The 20985-nt window shown below is 45.0% G+C and overlaps 1 protein-coding gene across 3 annotated transcripts in view; it reads right to left on the reverse strand.

Moving 5' to 3' along the window:
- The window catches only part of LOC143817098 (receptor-interacting serine/threonine-protein kinase 3-like), a 121656-nt gene that overhangs the window by 60938 nt on the left and 39733 nt on the right, over positions 1-20985 (reverse strand). For all 3 annotated transcript variants that reach the window (XM_077298218.1, XM_077298235.1, XM_077298225.1), the window contains 2 exons: positions 14242-14291; positions 12099-12257 (listed from right to left, as the gene is read on the reverse strand). In XM_077298218.1, coding sequence (XP_077154333.1) covers positions 12099-12257; positions 14242-14291 — 209 coding nt within the window. The remainder of the gene's footprint in view (positions 1-12098; positions 12258-14241; positions 14292-20985) is intronic.

The raw sequence follows: 20985 nt of genomic DNA on the forward strand, positions 1-20985 counted from the left end.
GGAATGGCATGCCCTGGTCCACTCAGGCAGCATTCACACTGCAGCTCCTGCTTCTGAATGGGCCAGCGCAGTGGTTTTCCAATAAAGCCCCCTCAGTACAAGGGGTAGAGGTAGCTACAGGGGGATTGATGTGATAGCTGTGTGAACATTGATCAGGCAGTTCAGTTGTCAGAACTGCTCAGGAGACAGGAGAGGTGTCAGATGTACTGATTGCTGGAAGGCTGTTCCCAGCAGCAGTCAGAGGCAGTGAAGACACAGGATTGGCTGAGATCAGCCATACTTACCAGGCCTGTTCCTGCCTGCACGACGCAGAGAAGCTGGGGGCATGTCCAGGGATCCCGGGGAGGCGTGTCCAGGACTCCCGGGCTCCTGCATCATAGAGCGAGCGACCGCTTCAACTCAGAGGAGAGGAAGGGGCCCCTCCTAACATATTATGCAGAGTGCAGCCCCTCTCTGACAGCAAAAGACTCAGGTACGGGCCCCCTTCCTCTCCTATTAGTGTAAATGTTGCCGCTTCCTCTATTAGAGAACAAGATATTTGAGCAGCTGATCGGGCCTCTTGTCCTCCTGAGCCCCTGTGCGGTATGTCCACCCCTGCAGCCACACCCTTGAGGTGGAGATATGGGGAGTAGGCTTCCCACCCGTCTCTTACCTACTCACATGAAAGCCAGGTCCTAGAAATGACTGACTTACTCTCAGCACCTACCATGTTGGATGAAAACTCATGGCTTTCACATCACGCAGAAAAATAAGCTTTGCGACACATATCTCCCCTCACATACTGTGCCAGTGACCATGTCAGAATATAATATATATTAATATATATATATATATATATATATATATATATATATATATATATATATATATAGTTTTTTAGTATTATTATTTTGTGATTTAGAAGAAAATATATTTAGAATTCTTTTTTCTTTTACTTAGTCCCACTATGGTACTTTCACTTACACAGCTCTGATTGCAGTTATAAAGCATAGCAATGTACAAGCATTTGTATGCTTTATAACTGTCAGAGCTGCACTGACACAAACTAGTTAGACCATGCAATGCTCATGATCTAACTAGATTGCTAGCCCTAGTGACCTGGATATCGTCATGATGACATGGGGTCACTATGGCAACGATGGGCCCCTTGCGATGATGTGTAAGGAGATGGACCAGCTACAGTGTTGCCCCTGAAGACGCTAGTGCCAAGTGAGAACGCGTCATCCCGAGAGGTACCAGTTCCTGCCACAAGCCCGGTCTGGTTCAGTAGAGATACACACCTGCAGCCTGATGTTAAAGTGCAGCCATTTGATCTGGTGGTGAAGGCCATATGGTCCCCTATAGGAGAGTAAGAGGACCGGTAAGAAGAATGGAGTCTGATGTTGAAGTACATGTTGTGCTGGTTGAACATTTGTCCAGAGCAGCTTGAATGACCTGACGTTCCAGCCAGGTCAACAACTTTGAAGACTCCCTTGGACAGGAAGGGCTGCTGCTGTGTTGGCCTGTAGGCCTCTGTCAAGTATGGACATTGACACTTGTTTCCGGGGTCCAACCTAGTGGGACTGGGGTCATGCTGACCCGAAGAAACAAAGTTATGCTGACTCTGGAGAAGGAAAGCATTAATGTGTGTTTTTGTTTGGTTTTATGCATTGGTGTCTTGCCGGTTTAACGGATGGTTGAGGACGGCCATCATTAAAGAAGGAGAAATGTAAGGAGATGGACCAGCTGCCATGTTGCCCCTGAGGACATCAAGGCTACTGTGATGCAGAATGTGAATAATGTTTTGTTCCTGATATATTTCCTTGTTCTAACAATTGTAATTCCCCTGTGGGTTGCAGTAATAACTAACGGTCACAAGATGTCACTGACTAGTTTGAAGTTTGCCTAGTAACACAACAGGCAAAGAGTTGGTTGAGGGTTAACTGCCAGCCTACTTTGGGAGAGGGAACTGTGTGTTTGTGGCAAGTCCAGGAAGTGACAGTTCAGTTAGGAGTGCATATTCATCAGAAATAGTGGGGTGCTAGGGACTATGTGAGCTCAATATTCGGGACAGCAGATTGCCACAAATACCTTCCATGTGATTTCTTCTTATGGCCAAGGGCAACCTCGAGATGGACCTCGGGGGCCAGTGTCATGGTTCCCAATGGCAAGGGAACGTCAGAGAACATAAATAACAGAACAGCTCTTGGGTGATGGAATCTCGAGCTGACCGTGAGCTAAACCTACCACACAACTAACAGTGGCCGGGTGGCGTACCTACGTTTTATCCCTAGACGCCTAGCGCCAGCTGGAGGACTAACTAACCCTAATAGAGGAAAAGACAGACCTGGCTTACCTCTAGGGAAATTCCCCCAAAAAGGAGACAGAAGCCCCCCACATATATTGACGGTGAGTTCAGAGGAAAAGACATACGCAGTATGAAGTTAGGTTCAGCAAAGCGAGGTCCGCTTACTAGATAGCAAGAAGATACAATAGGGAACTTCACGGTCAGCTGAAAACCCTATTAAAATACCATCCCGAAATAACTTTAAGACTCATGTGTCAACTCATGACACCGGAGTGGCAATTTCGGCCCACAAGAGCTTCCAGCTACAGAAAAATAACATAACTGTGAACTGGAACAAAAATGCAAAACAAACTTAGGACTAAGAGTCCAACTTAGCTGATAGTAGTCTAGAAGCAGGAACATGCAACAGAAAGGCTCTGGTTACATTGATGGCCGGCACTAGAATAACTGAGCAGCAAGGCTAAATAGGATACACCCATATCCTGATGGAAACAGGTGAACAGAGAAAGTGAAGCACACAAGTCCAGTACCACCAGTGACCACCGGGGGAGCCCAAAAACCAAACTCACAACAGTACCCCCCCCTCAAGGAGGGGGCACCGAACCCTCACAAGAACCACCAGGGCGATCAGGACGAGCCCTATGAAAGGCACGGACCAAATCAGAGGCATGAACATCAGAGGCTGTCACCCAAGAATTATCCTCTTGACCGTAGCCCTTCCACTTGACCAGATACTGAAGTTTCCGTCTGGAAACACGGGAGTCCAAGATCTTCTCCACAACGTACTCCAATTCACCCTCAACCAACACCGGAGCGGGAGGCTCAACGGAAGGCACAACCGGTACCTCATACCTGCGCAATAATGACCGATGGAAGACATTATGGATAGAAAAAGATGCTGGGAGGTCCAATCGAAAGGACACGGGGTTAAGAATCTCCAAAATCTTATACGGGCCGATGAACCGAGGCTTAAACTTAGGAGAAGAAACCTTCATAGGGACAAAACGAGAAGACAACCACACCAAGTCCCCAACACGAAGACGAGGACCAACACGACGACGGCGGTTAGCAAAATGCCGAGTCTTCTCCTGGGACAACTCCAAATTGTCCACCACCTGTCCCCAAATCCGATGCAACCTATCCACCACAGTATCCACTCCAGGACAATCCGAAGACTCCACCTGACCGGAAGAAAAACGAGGATGAAACCCCGAATTGCAAAAGAAAGGAGAAACCAAAGTGGCAGAACTAGCCCGATTATTGAGGGCAAACTCCGCCAACGGCAAAAAGGCAACCCAGTCATCCTGATCCGCAGACACAAAACACCTCAAATAAGTCTCCAAGGTCTGATTAGTTTGCTCAGTCTGGCCATTAGTCTGAGGATGGAACGGAGACGAAAAAGACAAATCAATGCCCATCCTAGCACAGAACGCCCGCCAAAATCTAGACACGAACTGGGTCCCCCTGTCAGAAACGATATTCTCCGGAATACCATGCAAGCGAACCACATTTTGAAAAAACAGAGGAACCAACTCGGATGAGGAAGGCAACTTAGGCAAGGGCACCAAATGAACCATCTTTGAAAAACGGTCACACACCACCCAGATGACAGACATTTTCTGAGAAACAGGGAGATCAGAAATAAAATCCATAGAGATGTGAGTCCAAGGCCTCTTCGGAATAGGCAAAGATAACAACAATCCGCTAGCCCGAGAACAACAAGGTTTGGCCCGAGCACAAACATCACAAGACTGCACAAAAACTCGTACATCTCGAGACAGGGAAGGCCACCGGAAGGACCTAGCCACCAAATCCCTGGTACCAAAGATCCCGGGATGACCTGCCAACACAGAAGAATGAACCTCCGAGATGACTCTACTGGTCCAATCATCAGGAACAAACAGTCTACCAGGCGGGCAACGATCAGGTCTATCCGCCTGAAACTCCTGCAAAGCCCGTCGCAGGTCTGGGGAAACAGCAGATAATATCACCCCATCCTTAAGGATACCTGTAGGTTCAGAATCACCAGGGGAATCAGGCTCAAAACTCCTAGAAAGGGCATCCGCCTTCACATTTTTAGAACCTGGTAAGTATGAGACCACAAAATTAAACCGAGAGAAAAACAACGACCAGCGCGCCTGTCTAGGATTCAGGCGCCTGGCAGACTCAAGATAAATCAAATTCTTGTGATCGGTCAATACCACCACCTGATGTCTAGCCCCCTCAAGCCAATGACGCCACTCCTCAAAAGCCCACTTCATAGCCAAAAGCTCCCGATTACCAATATCATAATTTCGCTCGGCGGGCGAAAATTTTCGAGAAAAGAATGCACAAGGTCTCATCACGGAGCAGTCGGAACTTTTCTGCGACAAGACCGCCCCAGCTCCGATCTCGGAAGCATCGACCTCAACCTGAAAAGGAAGAGTAACATCAGGCTGACGCAACACAGGGGCGGAAGAAAAGCGGCGCTTAAGCTCCCGAAAGGCCTCCACAGCAGCAGGGGACCAATCAGCAACATCAGCACCCTTTTTGGTCAAATCAGTCAAAGGTTTAGCAACATCAGAAAAACCAGTTATAAATCGACGATAAAAATTAGCAAAGCCCAAAAATTTCTGAAGGCTCTTAAGAGAAGAAGGTTGCGTCCAATCACAAATAGCCCGAACCTTGACAGGACCCATCTCAATGGAAGAGGGGGAAAAAATGTACCCCAAAAAAGAAATCTTTTGAACCCCAAAAATACACTTAGAACCCTTCACACACAAGGAATTAGCCCGCAAAACCTGAAAAACCCTCCTGACCTGTTGGACATGAGAATCCCAGTCATCCGAAAAAATCAAAATATCATCCAGATACACGATCATAAATTTATCCAAATATTCACGGAAAATGTCATGCATAAAGGACTGAAAGACTGAAGGGGCATTTGAAAGACCAAAAGGCATTACTAAATACTCAAAATGGCCCTCGGGCGTATTAAATGCGGTTTTCCACTCATCCCCCTGCTTAATTCGCACCAAATTATACGCCCCACGGAGATCAATCTTAGAGAACCACTTAGCCCCTTTTATTCGAGCAAACAAATCAGTCAGCAGTGGCAGAGGATACTGATATTTGACTGTAATTTTATTCAAGAGTCGATAATCAATACACGGCCTCAAAGAGCCATCTTTTTTAGATACAAAGAAAAAACCGGCTCCTAAGGGAGATGAAGGACGAATATGTCCCTTTTCCAGGGACTCCTTAATATATTCTCGCATAGCAGCATGTTCAGGTACAGATAGATTAAATAAACGACCCTTTGGAAATTTACTGCCCGGAATCAGATCTATGGTACAATCGCAATCTCTGTGAGGAGGTAGTGAACCAAGCTTAGGCTCCTCAAAAACATCACGATAATCAGATAAAAATTCCGGAATCTCAGAGGGAATAGATGACGAAATGGAAACCAAAGGTACGTCCCCATGAGCCCCCTGACATCCCCAGCTTAACACAGACATAGCTTTCCAGTCAAGGACTGGGTTATGAGATTGTAACCATGGTAATCCGAGCACCAAAACGTCATGTAGATTGTACAACACAAGGAAGCGAATCATCTCCTGATGGTCTGGATTCATACGCATAGTCACTTGTGTCCAGTATTGTGGTTTATTACTAGCCAATGGTGTAGAGTCAATACCCTTCAGAGGTATAGGAACTTCCAGAGGCTCTAGATCAAACCCACAGCACCTGGCAAAGGACCAATCCATTAGACTCAAAGCGGCGCCAGAGTCGACATAGGCATCCGCGGTAATTGACGATAATGAACAAATCAAGGTCACAGACAGAATAAACTTAAACTGTAAAGTGCCAATTGAAATAGACTTATCAACCTTTTTTGTACGTTTAGAGCATGCTGATATAACATGAGTTGAATCACCACAATAGAAGCACAACCCATTTTTTCGCCTAAAATTCTGCCGTTCGCTTCTGGACAGAATTCTATCACATTGCATATTTTCTGGAGCCTTCTCAGAAGACACCGCCAAATGGTGCACAGGTTTGCGCTCCCGCAAACGCCGATCAATCTGAATAGCCATTGTCATGGACTCATTCAGACCTGTAGGTGCAGGGAACCCCACCATAACATCTTTAATGGCATCAGAGAGACCCTCTCTGAAATTCGCCGCCAGGGCGCACTCATTCCACTGAGTAAGCACAGACCATTTACGAAATTTTTGGCAGTATATTTCAGCTTCATCTTGCCCTTGAGATAGGGCCATCAAGGCTTTTTCAGCCTGAATCTCTAAGTTAGGTTCCTCATAAAGCAACCCCAAAGCCAGAAAAAACGCATCCACATTGAGCAACGCAGGATCCCCGGGTGCCAATGCAAATGCCCAGTCTTGAGGGTCACCCCGCAGCAAGGAAATTACTATCCTAACCTGCTGTGCGGGATCTCCAGCGGAGCGAGATCTCAGGGAAAGAAATAATTTACAATTATTTTTGAAATTCAGGAAACGAGATCTATCCCCGGAGAAAAATTCTGGTATAGGAATACTAGGTTCAGATACAGGAGCATGAATAACAAAATCCTGTAAATTTTGAACCTTCGTAGCAAGATTATTCAAACCTGTAGCCAAACTCTGAGGATCCATTTTAATCAGGTGAGATCAGAGCCATTCAAGGATTAGAAGGAGAGAGAGAGACAAAGGCTGCAATTAGAGCAGAAATGCAACTAAGTCAACTATAGAGCAAGCTCAGAGGAAAAAAAAAAAAAAAATCTGCAGACTTCTTTTTCTCTCCTTTCTTCTGCCAACGGTTTTAACACTGGGCCGGCCATACTGTCATGGTTCCCAATGGCAAGGGAACGTCAGAGAACATAAATAACAGAACAGCTCTTGGGTGATGGAATCTCGAGCTGACCGTGAGCTAAACCTACCACACAACTAACAGTGGCCGGGTGGCGTACCTACGTTTTATCCCTAGACGCCTAGCGCCAGCCGGAGGACTAACTAACCCTAATAGAGGAAAAGACAGACCTGGCTTACCTCTAGGGAAATTCCCCCAAAAAGGAGACAGAAGCCCCCCACATATATTGACGGTGAGTTCAGAGGAAAAGACATACGCAGTATGAAGGTAGGTTCAGCAAAGCGAGGTCCGCTTACTAGATAGCAAGAAGATACAATAGGGAACTTCACGGTCAGCTGAAAACCCTATTAAAATACCATCCCGAAATAACTTTAAGACTCATGTGTCAACTCATGACACCGGAGTGGCAATTTCGGCCCACAAGAGCTTCCAGCTACAGAAAAATAACATAACTGTGAACTGGAACAAAAATGCAAAACAAACTTAGGACTAAGAGTCCAACTTAGCTGATAGTAGTCTAGAAGCAGGAACATGCAACAGAAAGGCTCTGGTTACATTGATGGCCGGCACTAGAATAACTGAGCAGCAAGGCTAAATAGGATACACCCATATCCTGATGGAAACAGGTGAACAGAGAAAGTGAAGCACACAAGTCCAGTACCACCAGTGACCACCGGGGGAGCCCAAAAACCAAACTCACAACAGGCCAGGGCCACTTAGCTTGCGAAGCCAGATGAAAGGTTGGACTCGAACTATATGGGGTGGAAGGTATCGCACTACAGAAATGCTGCTAGAGATTCCCAAGGGTTAGGAAGGCCAGAGAGGGGGATATGCCACCTATCATGAGAACCAGGGCTAAAGTTATATCCGGTACCTGTGGGAAAGATGACAACCCATTGGGCCTTATCCTTTAAACCTGCTAGTAAATATTATACAGACTACCATTCTCTAAGTAAAAGTTTGGTATTTATTAACCACGTGTCTCCAGGACTGTTTGCTGCCCTGGTTCCAGAAGAGGGATTCCTGGACTCAGAAAAGGCCTGCTGGCTGAAAGTAAGTGGAAAGCACCACATACACAGCAGCACACAAGGACTGAGGAACCCCTTGTCTGTAGGATGCCAGAACGAGTAGGGACCGAAGCTCGCCCATGACTACCACACTTGGGCATCTTACAGATGCACCGATCTGAGGGGAGATGGAGCTTCCACCCTCTGCCTGCTTTCTAAATGTTGCAATCGATATCTATCGCAGCATTTAAGGGGTTAAACTGCCGGAAGCATCTAAGGTCTACTTCTAAGGTCGTAAAGGGGTTACATGCATACAATTGGGGATAAAAATTATTTTTGCATTTGGGCTTCATTACAAATTTTGCACCGTTTGCCTCCTATAACTGCTGTATTACACTATCTATTGCTGGCCACAGAATGAGTTGCCATGGTCAGCCTCATTATCTTTATTTTATCAGATGTGTTGGGGACATGATTTTGTGGCATTTGCTATTATACAGGTATGACAGGTTCTTCTCCTGCTCTTGTTAGTGTAGCTTTCTTCACAGACTACACAGATCTCCAGTTTGTAAAATAGCTGCTGGTAGGGGATCATGTGACCAGACTGATCAGCCATCATGTGCAGGAATAGATGTGGGCTTAGCGTGCGAGCTTGCATCAAAGTCAGGGTTCCGGCATATAACATACCGGTAAGGAGTTAATGTGTGGGTGCCCATTGGTTTCACAATAACATAATCTAAGGGTGCGGATGGGTTACAATGGCAGCTGGGGGACTGTTGTATTATAATTTCACTTTTTACTGAAATATTTTTTCAAAAAAATAATGGGACCACTTAAACAACAGAATATAACTCCAAGTAAATCAAACTTCTGTGAAATCAAACTGTCCACTTAGGAAGCAACACTGTTTGACAATCAATTTCACATGCTGTGCAAATGGAATACACAACAGATGGAAATTATTGGCAATTATCAAGACACCCTCAATAAAGGAGTGGTTCTGCAGGTGGGGACTACAGACCACATCTCAGTACCAATGCTTTTTGGCTGATGTTTTGGTCACTTTTGAATGTTGGTTGTGCTTTCACACTCGTAGTAGCATGAGACGGACTCTACAACCCAAACAAGTGGCTCAGGTAGTGCAGCTCATCCAGGATGGCACATCAATGCGAGCTGTGGCAAGAAGGTTTGCTGTGTCTGTCAGCGTAGTGTCCAGAGGCTGGAGGCGCTATCAGGAGACAGGCCAGCACACCAGGAGACATGGAAGGGGCCGTAGGAGGGCAACAACCCAGCAGCAGGACTGCTACCTCAGCATTTGTGTAAGGAGGAACAGGAGGAGCACTGCCAGAGCCCTGCAAAATGACCTCTAGCAGGCCACAAATGTGCATGTGTCTGCACAAACGGTTAGAAACCAACTCCATGAGGGTGGTGTGCGTGCCCGACGTCCACATATGGGGGTTGTGCTCACAGCCCAACACCGTGCAGGATGCTTGGCATATGCCACAGAACACCAGGATTGGCAAATTCACTACTGGCGCCCTGTGCTCTTCACAGATGAAAGCAGGTTCACACTGAGCACATGTGACACGTGACAGAGAAGCCATGGAGAGCGATCTGCTGCCTGCAACATCCTTCAGCATGACCGGTTTGGCAGTGGGTCAGTAATGGTGTGGGGTGGCATTTCTTTGGAGGGCCGCACAGCCCTCCATGTGCTTGCCAGAGGTAGCCTGACTGTCATTAGGTACCGAGATGAAATCCTCAGACCCCTGGGTTCCTCCTAATGCAGGAGAATGCTAGACCTCATGTGGTTGGAGTGTGTCAGCAGTTCCTGCAAGATGAAGGCATTGAAGCTATGGACTGGCCTGCCCGTTCCGCTGACTTGAATCTGATTGAACACATCTGGAACATCATGTCTCGCATCATCCACCAACGTCACGTTGCATCACAGACTGTCCATGAGTTGGTGGCTGCTTTAGTCCATGTCTGAGAGGAGATCCCTTAAGAGACCATCTACCGCCTCATCAGAACAATGCTCAGGCATTGTAGGGAGGTCATACAGGCACGTGAAGGCCACACACACTACTGAGCATCATTTCCTTGTCTTGAGGAATTTCCACTGAAGTTGGATCAGCCTGCAATCTCATTTTCCACTTTGATTTTGAGCATCATTCCAACTCCAGACCTCCATGGGATATTAGTTGTGATTTACATTAATCATTTCTAGGTGTTATTGTTCTCAACGCATTCCACTATGTAATGAATAAAGATTTGCAACTGGAATATTTCATTCAGTGATATCTAGGATGTGGGATTTTAGTGTTACCTTTATTTTTTTGAGCATTGTATATAGTATAAGTAATTAAATTATCATAGGTGCATAGAAAAAAAATAGAAAAAAAGAAGCACATTTGGCCACATCTGTAAGGCTAAGTGCACACGTTGCAGAATTTCCGCGGAAATTTCCGCACCAATTCCGCAACTCCTGCCGCGTGTATATCGCATGCGGAATTGGCATGTGTTTTCCCGCTAAACACTAGCGTTTTCCAAGCATAATTAGCTTGCAGAATGCTAGCGTTTTCCAAGTGATCTGTAGCATCGCTTGGAAAACTGATTGACAGGTTGGTCACACTTGTCAAACAGTGTTTGACAAGTGTGACCAACTTTTTTTTTGCTTTGTGCGAAGGACCTGGGATGACGTCATGGTCACGTGACCGTGATGTCATCCCAGGTCCTACGCACCACGCATCCCTGGAAACAGAAGCCGCCGCGTGCACCGCTGAGAGGCGGGAGGACTCCGGGGGCCATCGGAAGGTGAGTATATCACTATTTTTTATTTTAATTCTTTTTTTTTAACAGTGAATGGTGCCCAATCTGTGGAGGAGAGTCTACTCTCCTCCACCCTGGGTACCAATTGCACATGATCCGCTTACTTCCCGCATGGTGGGCATAGCCCCATGTGGGAAGTAAGCAGATCAATGCATTCCTAGGTGTGCGGAATCCCCGCGATTCCGCAAATTAATGAACATGCTGCGTTTTTTTCCGGAATGCGTTTCCGCTCCCGAAAAAAACGCATTCTATTAATAGGATGCTTAACTTGAGCTTTTTTTTGCAGTTTTATCGTGTTTTTATAGCGAAAAAACTCGAAAAAAATGCGTAAAATTCGGAACGTGTGCACAAAGCCTTAAACTTCAATCCATCAAAATATAAATGTAATAAACATCTTATAAAAAGGAAATCAAAATGCCAGAATTTATCTGTCTCCTCATTACAAAAAAAATCCAATAAAAAGCTATCGAAATATTGTACGTCAATTAAAATGTACCAATAAAAACTACAGCTCAGCACTGCAAAAACAATCCTTCATACAGCTCCATTAATGAAGAAATAAAAAGTCACGGGTCTCAGAATATGGTGACACAACCGAAATTTTTTAAATCCAAAGTTCTAAATTTTTACAAATCCATAAAAAAAATATGATAATTTGGTATGGCCATAATCTTACTGACCTACAGTATCTGGTTGGCCGAACATTTTACAATAGAATCGATGTATATTTTTTTTACTAGTTTACCATACTTAGCTGGTTTATCCTGTATTCTGTGCTTTATAGTGTAAAGTTAAAGGTGTCATTTAACACTACAACTCACCCTGCGAAAAAATAAGTGATCATATGGATATTGTGAACCGAAAATAAAAAATATATATATAAATCTTGGAAAAAAGGGAAGAAAAACGAAAGCACAAAAGTGAAAAATGGCTCAAACGGGATGTGGATATAAACTGTTTCTGAATGCGGAGTCCATCATACGTTCTAGTGGAATACATGCATGTATACTGACTGTATGTCTTCAATGTGTTATGTTAGGCTGATTTCACCACGTACAGGATAGAGACACAACACTGCTCATAGAACGCATAGTCCATAGTCCGATTATTATTGCTTATCAGATGTTACTTACCACTAAATGGAGGCCTCTTGAGTTTGTCATTATTCCAGCAGCATTTAGTAAACTCAATAGCCTCGCTTAGATCTTTCACAGACGTCTCATTTTCCAATGACTTAAGACACGGCCGCTGACCCTTGGGAACAAGTTGACGTATCAAGACAGATTTGTCAACTGACAGAGAGGAGATATAAACACGGTCAGTTTTCAAGAATACCTATTATTAGAAATATAAAACATACAATAAGGGCTCGTTCAGATGAGCGTATTATATGACCGTGTGCTGTCCGGGTAAAAGTCGGTCAGCGCTCTGACCAATGTTATTCAATAGGGCTGTTCAGATGACAATTTATTTAAGCGTCTGTTTGTAAAAAATGCACTATTCTGTTCCCTAAAATCGGCAATTGTCCAAGATTTCTATATGAAAATCGGAGTATTTTTCATAAGTTCGTCTAACTGTTTTTTCATTTCAACTCATACACAGGACTGTTATGGTGTTTAGCAACTGTACAGCGCAGGGTTCTGCTTGTGTCTTTCTTCATCATCACTCCCCTATTTGGAAAAGGCAAGACACTTTAATTTAGGGGAGCACAACCCACAGTCCACAATGCTATCCTCTGCACCCCCCCCAACAATTTGCTCACAGACATGTTAGTTGTCTCTGGTGTCTGCTGACATTTATTTTCCAAGCCACATTGAAAAGGGGCAGCTCTTATGGCAAAATCAGGAAAGGGTATATAATAATGGTGCACTGCCTGGTCACATTTTACGCCTCCATATATTTGCAGAACAGTGTAGCACTCAGGAAGGGAGTAGATGACATGGCCATACATGAGTGTGGCGATCATCACTATAGTTTAAGTAGCAGCTCACACTAGGGGTCCATGTTAGTGTCTCTACTAGTGACGACCGAGTATACTCGTTGCTCGGGTTTTCCTGAGCACGCTAGGGTGGTCTCCAAGTATTTGTAAGTACTCAGAGATTTAGTTTTTGTTGACACAGCTGAATGATTTACATGGTTGCTGGGAATCCCCACATGTATTCAAGCTGTCTAGCAGCTGTAAATCATTCAGCTGCGGCTACGAAAACTAAATCTCCAAGCACTAACAAATACTCAGAGACCACCCAAGCGTGCTCGGGAAAACCCGAGCAACGAGTATACTCGCTCATCACTAGTCTCTACATAACAGTTTTACAGACTGTTTTAAACCTTATGTATTACAATTAAAACTGTCTCTAAGGAGGTATAAAATTAAAGATGTGGCCCAGTATTATTTTTCTTTTTTTTTAACTATGGGTCTAAAAACATGCAGGTAGTTACTAACAGAGGCAACTACCTGCTTGTTCTATCCAGCGCCACTTCTTCTTCCGGGCTGCTCTTCCGGGCGTACAGTGCTGATGTCATGCTGATTGACAGTCGGCTAACTGCAGTTAGGCATGATGTCAGCAGTCACATCTCATCAACAGAGGAGAGCGAAAGAGAAGTCGCTGGTCTGTCGACGTGACCTCAGCGGAAGCCGCTGTATCGCTGTCAGGAGTAGAGGTCGGCACCAGGAACAACAGGCAGGTAGTTATTAATGACCTGTCTGTTAGTTCTTAGGCCCCTAATAAAAAAATTAGATAGTCTTGTATAATCCCTTCATGACTATGGCTACATGGTGACTGAGACCCCTATCGCCCTCCCAAGGTTCACTAAGTGCCACCGCTACATCGCAGCACAATTCAAGTGAATAGAGTCCAAACTTGTTGAATTTTTTCTGACCCCTCGGGGGTCACAATATGACCCCATTCATTTATGTTGTGTTGCGACACAGAGCTAAACTTGGTTCTGCGTCAGGTGTCATGGCCTAAATCACCATGTAGCCCTATCCTAAAGTATACTTTTAAAGCTCACCTTAAAAGAAAGCAGCTAATATAATTGTCTTCTTTGTATGTAAATGTTTCCGCAGGCTAGTGGATCAAGCAATAAGTAAAATACAATTTTAAGGGCAAAGGATTTTTACTCATTTTCCATTAGTAATTACACTTAAAGAAAATCAATCATTTGCTCCCTACTAGAGATATATGCTGCATTCATCTATGTAGCTATCATGTACTTTAGGTTTTGTGTCTCTTCAAAGACCCGTCATAAAATGCCTTTCACAATATACATTCCTACCCGGATAAGGACTTTCTCCCCTAAGCACCACAGCAGATAGGATGGCGAAACTAAAAGAGAAAAATATCATCATTAGTATTATTATCATTATATGAATATTTGCATTTTCTGACTTTAAAAAGTGTCGAGGCAATAGGCTGGAAGTTCCTGTTTTCTCTAACTCCATTGTCAGCTTTGTGGTATGACTAGGACGGGATAAGCAAAGTCATCGGTAATAGAATATGACGACATTTCTCTATAAATCAGATTCCCTTCCAGCTGCCATACAACACACATCTCTCTGCACCATCCATACAGAAAATACATAAAGGAAGTTTGTATCTCCAATATGAACACCCTTAGAATAAGTGTTATAAATAATTCACAAACTTCAGTAACTTAATAGAAATCAAGACACAGTACATTTTTCTTAAGCTTTTTCTCCATATAGCATAATACACTCCTCATAGTGCTCCATATAGTATAATGCACCGCCATAGTCATCCATGTAGTACAATTCACTTCCCATAGTATAATGTTCCCCATAGTTCTTCATATAGTATAACGTATTCCCCATAGTCCTCGATACAGTATAATACAGCCCACATACAGTATAATGCAGTCACCACCCTACAGAATATAATGCAGCCACCCCAGAGTATAATGCAGCCACCCCATAGAATATCATACAGCCCACCTCCCCATAATATATAATGTAGCCCCCATAGAATATAACACGGCCTCCCCCATAGAATATAATATACCCCCATAGTAGAAAGCACAACCCACATAGCAGATAACACAGCCCACGTAGCAGTATGCAGCACAGTCCACACAGTAGTATACAGCACAGCCCACATAGTAGTATACAGCACAGCCCACATAGTATATAGCACAGCCCACATAGTAGTATACAGCACTGCCCACATAGTAGTATACAGCAGAGCCCACATAGTAGTATATAGCACAGCCCACATAGTAGTATACAGCAGAACCCACACAGTAGTATACAGCACTGCCCACATAGAAGTATACAGCACAGCCCACAAAGTAGTATAAAGCATTGCCCACATAGTAGTATACAGCACTGCCCACACAGTAGTATACAGCACTGCCCACATAGTAGTATATAGCACAGCCCACATAGTAGTATACAGCAGAGCCCACATAGTAGTATATACCACTGCCCACACAGTAGAATATAGCACAGCCCACATAGTAGTATATAGCACAGCCCACATAGTAGTATATAGCACAGCCCACATAGTAGTATACAGCAGAGCCCACACAGTAGTATATAGCACAGCCCACATAGTAGTATACAGCACAGCCCGCACAGTAGTATACAGCAGAGCCCACACAGTAGTGTATAGCACAGCCCACATAGTAGTATACAGCACAGCCCACACAGTAGTATACAGCAGAGCCCACACAGTAGTATAAAGCAGAGCCCACATCTCTCCCCTCCCCCGAGAATGGTCCCACAGTCCAGTTAAAAAAAAACAAAAAACACAAGCTCCTCACCTTTCCTCATGCCCGCGGTGCTCCCTGCTCCTGTCTCGGCGGCTGCCGCTGCACTGCCTGAGACACCGTGAGTGCGCGCGCACCCGCAGTGTCAGAAGCAGAGTGGGGAATGATGGGGAGGGAGAGACAGCAGGCACTCTCTCCTCCATCATTGCATTCAACTGTAACGGCCTCATAGACGCCGGTATAGTGGAATGCAGCGGCGGCAGTGCTGGGGGGGGAAGGGTGAGTCGGCGCGCAGCGGCCCACTACTGGCACCGGCCCAAAATAGTTAATAAATAACATTTCCCACATGTCTACTTTACATCAGCACAATTTTATTAGGAAGTTATAAGGGTTAAAAGTTGACAAGCGATTTCTCATTTTTACAACAAAATTATTTTTTTAGGGACCATCTCACATTTGTCATATGTCATTTGTCATAATTGACCCCTCTCCATTATTAACCTGGCTTAATGTCACCTTACAATAGCAAGGTGACATTAACCCTTCATTACCCCATATCCCACCGCTACACGGGAGTGGGAAGAGAGAGGCTAAGTGCCAGAATAGGGGCATCTTACAGATGTGCCTTTTCTGGGGTGGCTGGGGGCAGATGTTTTTAGCCAGGGGGGGCCAATAACCATGGTCCCTCTCTAGTCTATTAATATCTGCCCTCAGTCACTGGCTTTCCCACTCTGGCGGAGAAAATTGCACAGGAGCTCATGTCAATTTTTTCTGGGATTTAACCCTTTAATTTAATAGCTAGAGACCCCAAATTTGACACAAAGACACTTCTTACATTAGTAAAGAGGAGTATGTAATAAAAGAAGGGATATGAGATGGTTTACTGTATGTAAACCATGTCTCATATCATGTCGGGTTTGTGAAGGAGATAGGAAAAGCCGGCAATTGAATTACCGGCTTTTCTGCTATCTAGCGCTGAATTAAATATCTACTATATAATTGTCTAAGGGTACTTCCGTCTGTCCTTCTGTCTGTCTGTCTGTCGCGGTTATTCGTTCGCTGATTGGTCTCGCCAGCTGCCTGTCATGGCTGCCGTGACCAATCAGCGATGCGCACAGTCCGGAAAAAAATGGCCGCTCCTTACTCCCCGCACTCACTGCCCGGCGCCCGCATACACCCCTCCGGTCACCGCTCACACAGGGTTAATGCCGGCAGTAATGGACTGCGTTATGCCACGGGTAACGCACTCTGTTACCGCCGCTATTAACCCTGTGTGTCCCCAACTTTGTACTATTGACGCTGCCTATGCGGCATCAATAGTACAAAATGTAATGTTAAAAATAATAAATAAATAAAAAACCTGCTATACTCACCCTCTGTAGTCCGCTGAGCCGCTCGCGCCGCCCGCCATCTTCCGTTGCAGGTTGCGGTGGCAAAGATGGTATGGCAGAAGGATCTGCCATGACGTCACGGTCATGTGACCGTGACGTCATCACAAGGCCTGCACGGAAAGGACCTGACGTGACGTCACGGTCATGTGACCGCTACACGGTCATGTGACCGCGACGTCATGACAGGTCCTGCGCTCAGACCAAACCTGGGACCGGAAGCTGCCGTGGACTACAAGGGGCTCTTGGAAAGGTGAGTATATGTTTATTTTTTAACCTGTGACAAACGTGGCTGGGCAATATACTACGTGACTGGCCAATATACTACGTGGCTCTGTGCTGTATACTACTTACTTCGCTGTGCAATATACTACGTGGCTCTGTGCTGTATACTACGTGGCTCTGTGCTGTATACTACGTCACTGTTATGATCCGGTGGTAGGATCACCAAACTGACCTGATAGGTAAACCAGAATATTAGGACGAGCTCTCTGGATGTGGAAACTATACTGACCGCAACACTGAACCTATCCAAAACACACTAAAGGCAGCCGTGGAGCGTTACCTAAAAACCTAGACACCTCGTCACAGCCTGAGAAACTAACTACCCCTAGAGAGAAAGCCAAGCCTCACTTGCCTCAGAGAAATGACCCCAAAGTTTAGACAGCCCCCACAAATAATAACGGTGAGTTAAGGGGAAAATACAAACGTAGTAATGAAAAACAGGTTTAAGCAAATGAGGCCCGCTAACGCTAAATAGACTGTTGTGAATTTGCTTTTTGCTCCCTCTAGTGGTTACTAGTTTTTTGACTCTGGTTTTTCTGTCATTCCTTTTATCCGCACCTGGGTCGTTAGTTAGGGGTGTTGCTATATAAGCTCCCTGGACCTTCAGTTCAATGCCTGGCAACGTAGTTATCAGAGCTAGTCTGCTGTGCTCTTGTCTACTGATCCTGGTTCCAGTTATATCAGCTAAGTCTGCCTTTTGCTTTTTGCTATTTGTTTTGGTTTTGTATTTTTGTCCAGCTTGTTCCAAATTTATATCCTGACCTTTGCTGGAAGCTCTAGGGGGCTGGTGTTCTCCCCCCGGACCGTTAGACGGTTCGGGGGTTCTTGAATTTCCAGTGTGGATTTTGATAGGGTTTTTGTTGACCATATAAGTTATCTTTCTTTATTCTGCTATCAGTTAGCGGGCCTCTCTGTGCTAAACCTGGTTCATTTCTGTGTTTGTCATTTCCTCTTACCTCACCGTCATTATTTGTGGGGGGCTTCTATCCAGCTTTGGGGTCCCCTTCTCTGGAGGCAAGAAAGGTCTTTGTTTTCCTCTACTAGGGGTAGCTAGATTCTCCGGCTGGCGCGTGTCATCTAGAATCAACGTAGGAATGATCCCCGGCTACTTCTAGTGTTGGCGTTAGGAGTAGATATATGGTCAACCCAGTTACCACTGCCCTATGAGCTGGATTTTTGTATTCTGCAGACTTCCACGTTCCTCTGAGACCCTCGCCATTGGGGTCATAACAGTTTGCCAGGCCTGTATTAAATGTTTAATGCATTGCAGAAGAGGGATTATAAGAAAGAAGATTCTGAGTTTTTTTTTTCTTCTTCCCCTTTACCTCAGAGTGGCTATGCTTGCTGCAGACATGAATGTCCAGACCTTGATTACAAGTGTGGACCAGCTGGCTACTCGTGTGCAGGGCATACAAGACTATGTTATCAGAAATCCTAGGTCAGAACCTAAAATACCGATTCCTGAACTGTTTTCCGGAGACAGGTTTAAGTTTAGGAATTTCGTGAATAATTGTAAATTGTTTTTGTCCCTGAGACCCTGTTCATCTGGAGATTCTGCTCAGCAAGTAAAAATTGTTATTTCGTTCTTACGGGGCGACCTGTTGTGAATTTGGATTCTGGGCTCCCCCGGTGGCTACTGGTGGAATTGAACTGGTGTTTTCATCTTCTCTGTTCACCTGTTCCCATCAAGATGTGGGAGTCGCTATATAACCTTGCTGCTCTGTTAGTTGCTTGCCGGTCAACAATGTTATCAGAAGCCTCTCTGTGCTTGTTCCTGCTCCTAGACAACTACTAGATAAGTTGGACTCTTGTCCATGTTTGTTTTTGCATTTTTGTTCCAGTTCACAGCTGTAGTTTCGTTACTGTGTCTGGAAAGCTCTTGTGAACAGGAATTGCCACTCTGGTGTTATGAGTTAATGCCAGAGTTTTAAAGTAATTCCTGGATGGTGTTTTGATAGGGTTTTCAGCTGACCATGAAAGTGTCCTTTCTGTCTTCTGCTATGTAGTAAGTGGACCTCAAATTTGCTAAACCTATTTTCATACTACGTTTGTTATTTCATCTTAATTCACCGCCAATACATGTGGGGGGCCTCTGTCTCCTTTCGGGGTATTTCTCTAGAGGTGAGCTAGGACTAATATTTTCCTCTGCTAGCATTATTTAGTCCTCCGGCTGGTGCTGGGCATCTAGAATCAACGTAGGCATGCTACCCGGCCACTGCTAGTTGTGCGTTAGGTTTAGTTCATGGTCAGCTCAGTTCCCATCTTCCAAGAGCTAGTTCCTATATATACTGATGCTATGTTCTCTTGCCATTGAGAACATGACAGTTTGACCGGCCCACAAAGTGTTAATTGTTTGGGCTGAAGCAGGAGAAAAAGAAGTGTTTAAGGGAATTTTTTTTTTTTTCCCCTCAGAGTTTTGCTGCCTAGCCCTTAATTGCTGTCTAGCTGCTTCTTACCTCCTCTTAACCCTTGAATGGCTCTGTGTCCACCTGTTTGTAATGGATCTTCAGAGTGTAACTGCAGGTTTGAATAATCTCGCCACGAAGGTACAAAATTTGCAAGACTTTGTTTGTCATGCACCTGTATCTGAGCCGAGAATTCCTTGGCCGGAATTTTTCTCGGGGAATAGATCTGGGTTTCAGAATTTTCGAAATAATTGCAAATTATTTTTGTCCCTGAAATTTCGCTCTGCCGGAGACCCTGCACAGCAGGTCAGGATTGTGATTTCCTTGCTCCGGGGCGACCCTCAAGACTGGGCTTTTTCATTGACACCAGGGGATCCTGCGTTGCTCAATGTGGATGCGTTTTTTCTGGCCTTGGGGTTGCTTTATGACGAACCTCATTTGGAGCTTCAGGCAGAAAAAACTTTGATGTCCCTATCTCAGGGGCAAGATGAAGCGGAAATTTACTGTCAAAGATTCCGTAAATGGTCTGTGCTTACTCAGTGGAATGAGTGCGCCCTGGCGGCGACTTTCAGAGAGGGTCTCTCTGATGCCATTAAGGATGTTATGGTGGGGTTCCCTGTGCCTGCGGGTCTGAATGAGTCCATGACAATGGCTATTCAGATCGATAGGCGTTTGCGGGAGCGCAAACCAGTGCACCATCTGGCGGTGTCCACTGAGAAGTCGCCAGAGAGTATGCAGTGTGATAGAATTCTGTCCCGAAGCGAGCGGCAGAATTTTAGACGGAAAAATGGGTTGTGTTTCTATTGTGGTGATTCTACTCATGTTATATCAGCATGCTCTAAGCGCACTAAAAAGCTTGATAAATCTGTTTCCATTTGCACCTTACCGTCTAAGTTTATTCTATCTGTGACCTTGATTTGCTCTTTGTCATCTATTACCACGGACGCCTATGTCGACTCTGGCGCCGCTTTGAGTCTTATGGATTGGTCCTTTGCCAAACGCTGTGGGTATGATTTAGAGCCTTTGGAGACTCTTATTCCTCTGAAGGGGATTGACTCCACCCCATTGGCTAATAATAAACCACAATACTGGACACAAGTAACTATGCGTATTAATCCGGATCACCAGGAGATTATTCGCTTTCTGGTGCTGTATAATCTACATGATGATTTGGTGCTAGGATTGCCTTGGCTGCAATCTCACAACCCAGTCCTCGA

This window comes from Ranitomeya variabilis, chromosome 1, assembly GCF_051348905.1.
Source record: "Ranitomeya variabilis isolate aRanVar5 chromosome 1, aRanVar5.hap1, whole genome shotgun sequence".
Lineage (NCBI taxonomy): Eukaryota > Metazoa > Chordata > Amphibia > Anura > Dendrobatidae > Ranitomeya > Ranitomeya variabilis.